The sequence below is a fragment of the Martes martes genome, assembly GCF_963455335.1.
Source record: "Martes martes genome assembly, chromosome: 12".
Taxonomy (NCBI): domain Eukaryota; kingdom Metazoa; phylum Chordata; class Mammalia; order Carnivora; family Mustelidae; genus Martes; species Martes martes.
The window spans coordinates 90,479,799-90,491,867 of record NC_137900.1 but is presented as its reverse complement, the minus strand read 5'-3'; the positions used below and the strand labels follow the sequence as shown (position 1 = coordinate 90,491,867).

General features: G+C 61.1%; 1 protein-coding gene across 1 annotated transcript in view; it reads right to left on the bottom strand.

Moving 5' to 3' along the window:
• The window catches only part of NCS1 (neuronal calcium sensor 1), a gene marked incomplete at its 5' end in the record, with an annotated part of 47,739 nt that extends 36,579 nt beyond the window's left edge, over nucleotides 1-11,160 (bottom strand). The window contains one exon of the mRNA XM_080820638.1: nucleotides 11,097-11,160. Coding sequence (XP_080676764.1) covers nucleotides 11,097-11,160 — 64 coding nt within the window. The remainder of the gene's footprint in view (nucleotides 1-11,096) is intronic.
• Nucleotides 11,161-12,069: the final 909 nt, after the last annotated feature.

The window sequence follows — 12,069 nt, the reverse complement described above, 5'->3', positions numbered from 1 at the left end:
CTGGTTGGCTGGACCCCTCCTCGTGTCCCCAGCCTCCGGGGAGGTGGGAAGGGCCCAGGCCCTTCCTTGCCGGGGCCCAGCCTCCCCGTGCCTGACTTCTCAGGACTGCCCCCCCCAAGACAGGGCAGACCCCCCCAGCCCGGGCCCAGGAGGTAGGAGGGGGACAGACGGGAACGGAAAGCACAGACCAGAGACGGATAAGAAGCTCTGCTCTCTCGTTCGTTTCTTCCTTTCCGTATCTGCTCGTTTGTTCCAACAGCTACTTGCCAGGCTCTGGTCTACGAGCCGGGGGAACAGCGGTGACCCCCATAATGAGAGGAGTCTGTCCTCAGGGTGCTCACAGCTGAATGAGAAGGGGACAAGTTGAATGCGTCCTCGCTGCCTGGTCTGGGGGGGGGCCATTGGCCAGTCCCTGGGCATCTCCCTCGGAGAGGCCACCGAGATGATGCTGGCAGGAATGGGGGGGGGGATCAGGTGAAGAGCGCCTCCGAGCTGCTCCTCGCCCAGGGCACGGACTCTCATTCGACCAGGCAGCCAGCCTGCGGGAGGCCTCCGGGGCTCAGAGGAGGGACGCAGGAGCTTGGGACCCGCCAGTCCCTCTGGCCAGTATTTTCACACTCATTCCGGCCACAATCTCAGTAGGCCGGTAGGTAGGTCGATTATCGTTGTCTGCCCATTTTACAGGTGAAGTAAGGAGGCTAGAGGTAAAGAACTTGGTCAAGTTCCTGGAGCTTCGCACCCAGGCCTGGCTGCTCCCTGAGCAGGAGTGCCTGACACGGCACCACAGATGAGCCACCTCCACTCGTGTCACCGTCCCCTCTCCAGTTCCACGGAAGACAAAGCAGAGACAAAGCAGAGACGGTCAGGGTGGGAAGTGGCCCCAGGGCTGGGAGGTGGAGAACGAGGATCTGAACCCAGCTCCGCCTACCACCAAATCCAGGGCTTTCCTTGTTGCGGGGGGGGGGGGGGGGGGGAGGCCACCTTCTGTCCCCAAAAGGTCAGAGCAGTGGGGGAGCCAGGGGAGGCTGGGGGGAGAGAGAGAGAGAGAGAGAGAGAGAGGGAGCCCACTTCCTAGCTGAAAACCCAAGCCTAAAATAAAAAAAGTGGAGTGCTATTTCTGCTTTGGGTTAAACATTCCTCAAAGCCACATTCCTCCCGCCCTCCTCCTTCTCCCCTGCCGGGAAATCTGGAGCACGGTGGCCTGGACGCCCCATCAGCTTCCTGGTGCCACCCCAGGAGACCAGGCGTGCCAGAGCCTGCAGCTGCCCTGCCCCCCTTCCCGGGCACCCCCAACACAGGCTCACCAGGTGGGGAGCACTGTCCCCTGGGTGGCCCCGTCAGGATACCCTCAAGCTAAGAAAAGGTGACACCCCATCACATAGACAGTGGGACATCGGAGAAACTGAGACCCTGAGTGGGGCAGCTAAAAGCCGCAGCAAGTGGGGCTGGAACCAGGACCCCAGACTCCACCCTGGAGATCCATACCCTCCCCCCCCCACCCCATCTGACGGCAGGTCAGAAGCACAAGCACGTCCCACCCTGGTCAGCAGACGACCAAAACAAAGCAACACACAGACAAACACTTTGGAAAGCCCAGAGCCTTCTACAGAGGTGTTCACAGTCCTGCCCTATCCGTGACTCCAGGTCGGGCACTGCACAAAAAAACAAATCCACTGCACATGTCTCCACCTTCAAGGCGCTGCTACCAGGCCTCCGGGCCCTGAGGACCCCTCTGTTACTGTGTCCCTGAGCCTCACACGGCCCCTGTGGTCTCCCACTTTGTCCAACAGACATTTCTCGAGGCACCCTGGCCACGCCAGGCACTGGCAGGGCAGGAAGGCTGGGGGCGCTCCAGGCGTATACCTACTGGTCTCCAAGACCTTATCCTTGGGCTGCCTCCTGCTTCTCAGCCCCAGCCTGCGGGCTCCTCGGCAGCAGGGAGGGTGCCAGCACGGGACGGTGGGACACACTGCCTCTGAGCTCCCAGGCTGGGAGGACCCTGTGAGGTTAGCACAGCACTGGGCACCTCACGAGCATCGGAGCTGAGAAAGCCTAAGAGGCCGGGGCAGGGCAGCCCCCTGTTGCCCCCTGGACTTCTCAAGACCATTGCCCTGCCGCCTTCCTGCAGGTCCCAGTCCTACCTACACCCGGAGGAAGCCAAGGCCGAGGCTGCCCCAAATCCCTTGCAGGAGGCAAAACATCTGAAACCACTAGGGCCGCCTGTAAAGCTATGAAGCTGGCAGGATCCTACCCACTGTCCAACCTCACGTCCAGCCCAGGCATCTGGGATGCCCGGCCAGCATGTGATATCCAACCGCTGCTTGAGTGCCTCCAATGATGGGGTGCTCACTACCTAACGCAGCAGCTCTAAGGTTATAAGGTTCACAGAGATTGTAGGAGGCAGGCACACAGAGGGAAGGGAAGTTTGGGTAGACGAAGATTTGAGCCTGAGCCCCAACGTGGCCACGGACTGTGTGGAAAGCCATGCGCATGTCTCTCAATCTGCTTGGGCCTCTTTTTCTTCACCTGTAAAATGGGCACAGTAGTCGCCACCCCCAGGGTTGTGGTGAGACCAGAGGCGGGTATATCTGTACTCAGTATTCGCGGCCCCGTATACTCCCTTGGTAAGCGGGGGCTGTCACTTTTGTTCCTCCTCCCCAGTTCCCCCACTGCCCCGGGACGGAAGGGCTCCCACAGAGGACCACGGTGAGGGCAGAAGGGTGAGAAGCGGCAGCCAAGTCTCCTGGTCCCCGAGCAGGCAAATGCACCATCGTCTTCTGATTCAGGTCCCCGGGGCCCGTCTCTGCCTCCTCCCCCCGCCCCAGCGCACCCCCCTCCCGTCCCAGCGCCCCCCGCCCCCCAGGAGCATCTGCGTTTACAACCTGCGCAGAGCTGCCCGCACACACACCAGCGTGCGCACGCGCGGGCACAGACACGCCGGCTCGCCCACTCCCGACACACGCGGCGACCCCGTCACTCACGCCCGGAGCCCGCCCCCGCGAACCGGGGCTCGCACATGTGATCCGCGGCCCCCGCCCCACCACACACCCACACCGGGCACCCACGCTGGCTCACGATCGCCCGCACACCTCCAAGGCAGCTTCTCGGCGCCCCCACGCCCAAGGGCCCCCGCTCGGCCCAGGATCAAACACCAGCGGCGTCGCTCACTGGACGGGCGGCCTTGGGCCCACCCTGATCCCCTGTGAGCCTCAGTTTCTCATCTGGAAGCGAGGACCACCCACGATTCCCGGGAGGACTGGCGATCCGCGGGTGGAGCCCTGGGCCGGGTCTGGCTGACATGAACATGCGGCAGGGACGGCCTCTGATCCACAGTGTTGATTGCGGATTCGCCTTCATCACCGATGAGCCACCAAATTCCCGTCTCAATGATCCCTAACCTCACCCACAACAGCCCCAATTCGCAGATGAGAAAACCGAGGCAGGAGAAACTAAGAACTGTACCTGCAGGGGAACAGCCCCGTGATCCCAGGTCAGCGGACACCAAAGCCTGGGCACGCTCAGTCCCTGGAGCCCCAGTGTAGCCGCCCCACAGACTTCTCACCAGCTGGCAACCGGAACGTCGTACAGAAAGGGAAACTGAGTCCCAGGGGCACTGGGGACTCCACCGACACGGTCCAGGCTGTGACGGTTCTGGGACTGAAGCCCAGGCAGGTGTCTCTCTGGCCCTCCCAGGCCACGTCCAAGCAGGGACCTAAATTCCACCACTCAGCGAGCCAGGAGCCCAGTGCAGAATGATCCTGCCACCGACCACCTGGGCCAAATACAGAGGCCACCACCGGGGGGTGGCCAAGGACCCCTGTCCCCTGACACCAAGAGCTTAGCAGCCTCTTTCCTGTGGGAGTCTTTACTGAGCACTTACTACCCGCCTGTCTGCATGTTGGGAACAGCACTGTGGTCCATCCCCACCTCGCACACAAGACATCCAGGACTCAGGGGTAAGGGGCTGGGCAGAGTCACAGCCAGGAGACAGCAAGCTGTCCCACAAGCTCTCAACACTCTGCAGTCCTGCCCTCGGCTGGGAATCTGACCCCAATTTCAAGTTACCTGGAAACTTGGCACATTAATTTATGACGTTCTCTGCCCTGGTAAACAGACCACACCCAGGACATGCGGAGTGTTACATCCAGTAAGAAGGATGCTCTTTTTAATTGATACTGGTTTTTTCCTTGCCTGAGAGGAAGAGATATTTAGGACAAGATGAACCCAAATCAGAAAACAGCAAGACACCCCCATCTCAATCCCAATAGCCAACCCATCATGGCACAGTGGGGGACACCCCAACATTTAGAGGCAGTAGTCCTGGGTTTCTGCCTGGTATCTGCCTTATAACCTTGGGAGGAACACTTCGTCTCTCTAGTACTTAGTTCTTCCATTTGTAAAATAAAGGCACTGGACTCCCGAACCTCCTCTAGCTCAAAGGTCCCAGGATCCTATTTAATAGTAATCAAAGGAATGAACATTGAAAGAGTAGGGGTGCCTTGGTGGCTCAGTGGGTTAAAGCCTCTGCCTTCGGCTTATATCATGATCCCAGAGTCCTGGGGTCAAGCCCGGCATCGCATTGGGCTCTCTGCTCAGCAGGGAGCCTGCTTCCTTTCCTCTCTCTCTGCCTGCCTCTCTGACTAATTGTGATCTCTGTCAAATAAATAAAATCTTTAAAAAAAAAAAAGAAAGAAAGAAAGAGTGAGCTACTCTTTTCTTCCCCACAAAATCAGCGGTAATCAAGAAAAGCAGTAAGACTCAGTGCTGGCAAGACTGCAGGGAAACAGGCACCCTCTCATCCACGTTTGCTGAGAATGGAAATGGGAACATACTTTCTGGAAAGCGATTTAACAATTTTTCTATCAAAAGCCTTTTAAGACGTCCCCAGGCTTTAACTCTGCAGTTTCATTTTGGGGAATGTATCTTTTTTTTTTTTTTTTTTTAAACGGAAACACAGTGAGAGAGGGAACACAATCAGGGGGAGTGGGAGACAGAGAAGCAGGCTTCCTGCTGAGCAGGGAGCTCAATGCGGGGCTGGACCCCAATGCAGGGCTCGATCTCAGGACCCTGGGATCAGGACCTGAGCCAAAGGCAGACGCTTAATGACTGAACCACCCCAGTGCCCCTTGGGGAATATATCTTCAAGAAGAGCTACATGCAAAAATTTATTGCAAAGATGTTCGTACAAAGATTGAGTAGAAAAATGTTTGTCACAGCACTATTGATATTGGCAAAAAGAAGGAGGAGGAGGAGGAGAAGGAAGAGGAAAGGAAGGAAGGAACCTAACTGTTCAATGGCAGGGGATCAAATAAAACATTGCAATCATATGATACACCATTAAAAAAAATCACGCTTTTTATTTTTTTTAATCATGCTTTAAACTTTTTTTTTCTTTTCTTTTTTTTTTTTTTTAAGTAGAATCCATGCCTGACGTGGAACCCAACTGAGGGCTCCAACCCATGACCCTGGGATCAAGACCTGAGCTGAGATCGAGAGTCGGACGCTTAACCGACTGAGCCACCCAGGCACCCCTTAAAAGTCATGTTTTGAAAGAACAGTTCACGATGTGAGCAAACAATCACAATTGTCAGATTTTAAAAAGTTAGAAAGTAAGAAGTATATAATCCCGAATGTATAAGATAATGCAACCTACACACCGAGATCCCCAGAATCTTCCTGCTAAACATACCCAGAATCTGTGGTCCTCCCCACGGACGCCCAGTTCATCACCATGACCAGCCCCGGCCCTCAGGAGCACCCTCTCCTCCAATCCATTCTTGGACTACAGACAAGAACACTCTCCACACCCACATCTAACTTTCTCCTTCCACGGCCCCCCACCCATCTCAGAAAATGGGCAGATCCCTTCCATGGCCCTCGGGGCCTTTGGTGCCGAGTGCTGTGAGCCGGACCCAGCTCCAGCTGCACTACCCCGCGCCCCATGATCTGCCCAGAAGGGCGGAGGTCTGGCCTTGGGAGGAGAGGAAGTTGGGTGGCTGAAAATGGGCTTTCCCCTCATACCGCCAGCACCTCTGGGGGGGGTGGTATAAGGCTGGTGATGGAGGGAGACAGAACAGGTGTGAGGAGAAGGCCAATGCTCTGGGACTCCAGCCAAGTTCCTGCCCCACCTCTGGCCTCTCTGCGTCTCTTAGCACGAAAGGGCAGGCCGCAGACCCACTCGGCGCTCCCTGCTCTAGGAGACAGAGGATCCTAGGAGCAAAGCCACCAGAAGTCTAGAGGGTCCCCCCCGGAACCAGGACCCGTACTAAACCCTTCACACCCTCCCGAAGCCAACTCTGGGGGTCTGGGCTGCCCGTCTTCCACAGGAGGGAAATAAAGCTCTGTGAGAAGGGCTCTGCCCAAGGAAAGAGCCAGAACCCCAGCCCATCTGGCCCCAGAGGCCTACTACCCTCCCTGAGACCCTGCTGCCAAACCACCCCTCTTCCCTTTCTGGCCCAGAGTCTGGACCTTCAAGCATCCTCCCACTTGGATCCCCGGAGTCACATGGGAAGCTGCCGTCGACGAATAAGCCAGTGCTCAGAGAGGGTAAGTGACTTGCCCAAGGTCACAGAGCCTGACTGAGGACCCAGCCCCCTTCTCCAGGATACTGAGTTCTTTCCTAAGAGCAGACGTGGATGTTTCCTGCCCAGATGCACCCCGCCTCCCGCCCCCCGCCCGCAGCGTAACGCCCCTAACCTCAATGCCCCTTGCTGCTTTCTCTCACCTCCGGTGGAGAGAGGGAGTGGGCCTCCCTGGTCTCACCCTCTTGTGCCCAGGATACATAGGATTACAGAAGCCGCCTTCCTCCCTCTGGGCCTTCCCTCTCCTGGGTGGCTTATTCCTTGCCTGGCTGTGGGGCCCTTCACAGCCCGACTCATTTGTCCCCAGACGGGTACCAGCTACAGCTTCCCCCCACGGCCATGTCTTGGCCCCTTTGGCTAAGCAGCCCCAGGGAGGGGAGTGATCATCGGAGAATATTCCTTCTCTTACAGGAAGGGACCCTCGTGTGACCCTTCCCAAGCCAGAGAGTCACAAGAGCCCAACGGGTGCCAATGGGTGACACTCAGCATCTCTTAACCCCAGACTCCTGATGGCAAACGGGGGGTCCCCTTCTCAGCTCTGGGGGGGGCAGAAGCATGAGGGGCCGGCTGCCCGGTCCTCCCTTCTGGCTGTGTCTCCCCTCCACAAGCTGCTGCATGCGGGGCACCCTTCTGGGCATCAGGAATAAGGCTGCAGAGATTCAAGGTTGGCAAGCAAGGTCAAGGCAGAGCCTGGGCGACCAAGAACGACAAGAAGCAGGCGACCTCCTCCGAGTCCTGGACGAGGGGTCCCTGGAGAGTGCCAGGAGCCCCAGGGGGAGAGGCCAAGGAAGGGCGGTAGGGTGGTGGTATCTGCTTGTTGGGGCTGCCTGGCTGGAGCCCAGAGGCCTGAAAACCAACGCAGACGGCTCGAGCCCCGTCAGCTTGGTTTTGGGGACCATCTGGCTGGTTTCCCTCTGAAGGCAAGAGTTACATCCCTCTCCTTCCCTTTTCAGTGCCTGCGCCCAACCCCGAGTGAGGGTTTGATGAAGGGCAGGTGAGGACAGACCAGGTGAGACAAGAACCTGATAGGATTCAGGCACACCAAGGTTCCCACCTTTCTCTGCCTCCTGTGGGCCAGGCACAAAGTCCGGGGCCGTGGGAAGATTCCTGTGCAGAGAGACGAGCTTTGCCGGCAAGATGTATTTACGACCAATTCAAGATGAAGCTGAGTCGTGTTGTCCAAGTGACACGAGTGACAACTGTTCACATGCACCCTTATGTCCTTGACAAGTGTTTGTCGCGCCTTAAGGAGGACCCTTTGCGAAAGGCTACATATTAGGCTATAAGGAAATTACCCTGCAGACGCCTTACTTCCCCCGGGAGCCAAGTACTGCGAGCATACCCATTTTGCAGATGATGAAACCGAGGGTCACTTAGGGGAGGGGCTGGCCTGTCCCACAGCCTGGGCACACAGGGTTGATAACAGCCTCACCAACAAGCTGGAAGGCCCTGGGCCAGGCGTCTGAGAAACTGCACTGCCGGCCACACGGACTCCTGCTCTCCGAGTAATGGCTGGACAGGGGCCTCCCTGCTCCAGTCTCGAACCCCCTGCTGCTCCTGGATGTGAGCTGTGCCAGGAAGGGTGAGGATGGCATGATGGGACACGACAATTTACAAAATCTTATCTGCAGAGGAGGAAAAAACATCTCCTCTGCAGTGTTCAGCCTGAAAGACGGGAGGTTTTCGCTAGGCTTCGGCCAGATGTGTCTGAGAGCTTCTCCTGCGCCCCCGCACACACACGCACAGACGCGAACACACACCACAGGGACAGTCTTCCCCACGGAGCTGGAGAGGGGCAGCAGCCAGCAATGACCGAGGTGTGAACATCTGGACTCCCCTCTGGGCGCTGCCACCAGCTGTGCTCTCCCGAGGTGGCCTAGGACCGCGGGAACCAGTGTGGGTCTTCAGATGGGGCTCCTGGGAACCAGGATCTGCGTGACAAACACCTGCCAAGGACTCAAGGCCCTGGACCCAGCCCAGCCCTGAGGCCTGAGAAATCTGAGCGCAAAGCCAGCGGTGCACTTGAAACTTAACAAGCTCTCCCGGAGACTCCGACGGCCCCTGCTGAGTGCTCCTCTCTTGACACAGAACCCCCGGAACACGGAGCAGATGGCCCCAGGCCCCATCAGAAGGAAGCCCATCTGGGGGCCTTAGGACAAGCTGGACGCTTTCTCTGCTTTTCCTGCCGGGAGACTTTCCATCAGCAAATATCTGTGGACCTACTAAGCGCCAGCAGAGCCAAGCAGCAGCAAGGGAGACAGACGGGAAGCCGATGAACCCCCCTGCCGCCTCCCCCGGCCCACACCTAATAAGGGTTCTGTGGAGGAAAGTACTCAGCTAACTCCCTGATCAAAACTGTTCCAGGTCTCCAAAGGCCTTTAAAAATAGCCCAGGCCGGCTCAGCACCGCCAGGCCCCTTCCCACCAAAGCCCTGTTGACTCGCCTTCTCCCAAGGCTGACAGATGTTCCGGGGGGGGGGGGGGAGCGCAAAAATGACCGCCCCCCCCACCCCTTCCCATTTAGAATCAGACAAGGACCCACAGAAGAAAATCCTCTCCTAACGTTTCCGTCTGAGTTCTGAGCTCTTTCAAGGGGCATAACTTTGGAGACGGACTGGAGTTAGAGTCCTGACACTCGCCTGGTGACTGGCTGTGGATCTCAGGCACACGACTTCACCCCTGGAGTGTTAGTTTCCTCGTCTGCAAATGCGGTTGCCAGCGGTGCCCACCATGTGTAAGGTGAGCCTATGAGCTGATGATGCAGAGCTTGGCACGGGACATCCTCAGGAAGTAGGCAACCGGGCTTCATGCCTGGGGACACCCTGTGCAACCCAAGCCCACCCCTCCTGTCAAAGCCCATGGTGCCCTCTGCCTCCCCGGGCCCAGGAGCCTGGGAAGTCCCACCTGCAGCCAGCCTGCGGACAGCTATGGCCCACATCTGGACAGAGCCCGAGGGAAGACCCAGCTAATCTCACAGAACGGCAGCCAAACTGGGCCACCTCCTGCCTCCCCCACCTTGTCCTCCTCCCCCACCTCCCAGGAAAGAGGGTAAGAGCAGGAAGGACGGAGTCCCAGTCCTTGGAGCTTCCGCGCTTGTGGGAGCAGCTACAGGGATGTGAGCTCCTTGCTGGAGAATGCCACCGGAGAAGGACCAGTACCTCCCAGCAGCTTAGCGCCCACTCAGGAAAGCCCCCTTGGTTCTAGGCACATGGGGGCGAGGGGCAGGGAGCCGAAGCGTGGGCTTGGCCAGACCTGCAAGCGTGCCCGGAAGACCGATGGGGGGGAGGGGGGACAGAGGTTGTGCAATGCACCACCAGAAGCTGCCTCCCAGGCCTCCGTCCACGCAGGAGGCTGACAGTCCATCTCCTTCCTGGGGGAAGAGTGCAGAGGGGCTGGACCCCTGTGGCTGCCAGGTATGGGGCCTGAACACCCAGGGCGGGTGCCCCCTTCCAAATCAGACACTCAGGGAGGAGCCCTTCCAGACCATGCAGCTGTCCTCCTCCCGCCCCCCCCCCGGCAAAATAAGAGCATGTGGTCAGGACCCGGTGCTGTGAACTCCTGGCAAGCTGGGGTGTCCCCCTAAGAGGGTGCAGGGAAGGGAGAAGTCCTTCATAGAGAAACCAGAGATGCTAGGGTACAGGACAGTTGTGAAGTTGGGCCAAGTGGAAAGACACACTTGGCCAGCTCTGGAGAAGTCCGAAATGGGCAGACCCTCCTCTTAGGGGGTCCCCCCGATGGTGACCTGTTGAGATGGCCCAGATTAAACCCCCACTCCCCCCACCCCCCCATCAACGCATTTCCCAGTGTGGCAGATAGAGCTAGAAAAGGGGAGGTGAGATCAGAGCCAAGGGAGAATCCACCCTGTAAATCCTGCAGCCCACAGGGCGCCCAGGACCCCGCGCCGCCGCCGCCTCGAGCTCTCTGGCAAATCTCGCCCCCCTCCCACCCCAACGCACACAATCCGGGCCAGGGAGGGGGCGACAGGCCAACCTCGCAGCAGCAGCAGCAGCGGCAACAGCAGCGGCATCGTGATGCATGAATCACCCACCCCGCTGCGCTCGTGCCAGTCTGCTCCGCACAGCCCCAGCCACCGCGCCACCCGGAGCCCCCTCCCCGACCACCGCCCCTCGCCCGGGCACACCCCGGCTCTTTCGGACAGCTCTGCAGAGAAGGGGCCGCGGGGGTGGGGGTAGGGGGCTGGGGCCTGTCCTCCCGGGCCGGGGGTGGCCCCGCGCGCGCCGACAGGCGGCACCCGTCCCGGGCGTGGGGGTGGGGAGGGGTGCCCTAGAACAATAGGGCCAGGTGTGGGGCCGGGGGGCGCTGCCGGGGGGCTGCGGAGGGGCCCGCGCGGAGGCAGGGCGGGGACTGGCCGAGGGAGGGGTGCGGCGGGCGCGCCCCGAGGAGGGACGCGGGGTCCGGGGGGTGGGGGTGAGGGGCCCGGGCGTGGGGGTGGGGCGAGAGGGGGCGGAGGCAGCGCCGCGGAGCGCGGGGCGGGGGTCCCGGCGCGCGCACTCACAGTAGGTCTTCCTGGTCAGCTCCTCCACAACTTCGGGCTTCAACTTGCTGTTGGATTTCCCCATCCTCGGCGGCCGCGGCCCCCCGCCCCCGGCCGGACCCCGTCGGGGCGCCCAGCGGGAGCGGCTCGGCAGGCGCGGGGCCGGGGCGGGCGGCGGGCGGGGCGCGCGGAGGGCCGGCGGGCCGGAGCCGAGCCGGAGCCGGAGCCGGAGCCGGGCCGGGGCCGCGCCTTTGTCTCCGCCGGGCCCGCGCGGCCCGAACGCGGGGCTCCGGCGCGCGGCGCTGCGCGGCTGGCGGCGCCTCGGCCCCCTGGGCTCGGCGCGGGGCCGGGGGCGCGGGGCGGCTGCTCGCAGGCCCGGGGCCGTCCGGCCGCCGCCCTCTCCGGGCGCCGCGGCGCGGAGCTGCGCTGGGCTGGGCGCCGACGCGGCCGCGGGGTGGCCGCGGTCGTCCCTGGTTACTGGGCTCCGCGGCACATGCTCGCTGCTGCGCTCCCTCTCGCCGCCGCCCCTGCGCTCCCCGCCTCCCGCCTCCCGCCTCCCGCTCGCACCGGCGCGCCAGGGGTGGACCCGGAGCCGCCACTCAGCGCCCGGCGCCACCTCCCGCCCCGCACCCGCCCGGCCGGGCCTGCGCCCCGCCGCACGGCGGCCCCGCGGGCACCGAGCCGGCCGGCGGAGGGGCGCCCCCGGCCTCGCCCGGGCCTGCGGCGGGAGGGGGCGGTCACCACCCCACCCCACCGCACCCCCGCCCCGGCCCCCCGCGGCGCCGCCGGGCGGGGGAGGGCCCGGAAGATCTGACGTGAATGGGGCCAAGTCTCTGCGCGGCGAGACTCATTCATTCGACGCGGATTTGTGGGGCGCCGGGGACCCGCGGGTGAATGGGACAGGCGCGGTCCCGGGGCGGGGGGTGGGGGCATCACTGCGCGGCAGGATGTCACATGTCTGCTGGGGGATACCTACCGCGGCGTGGGGGGAAGG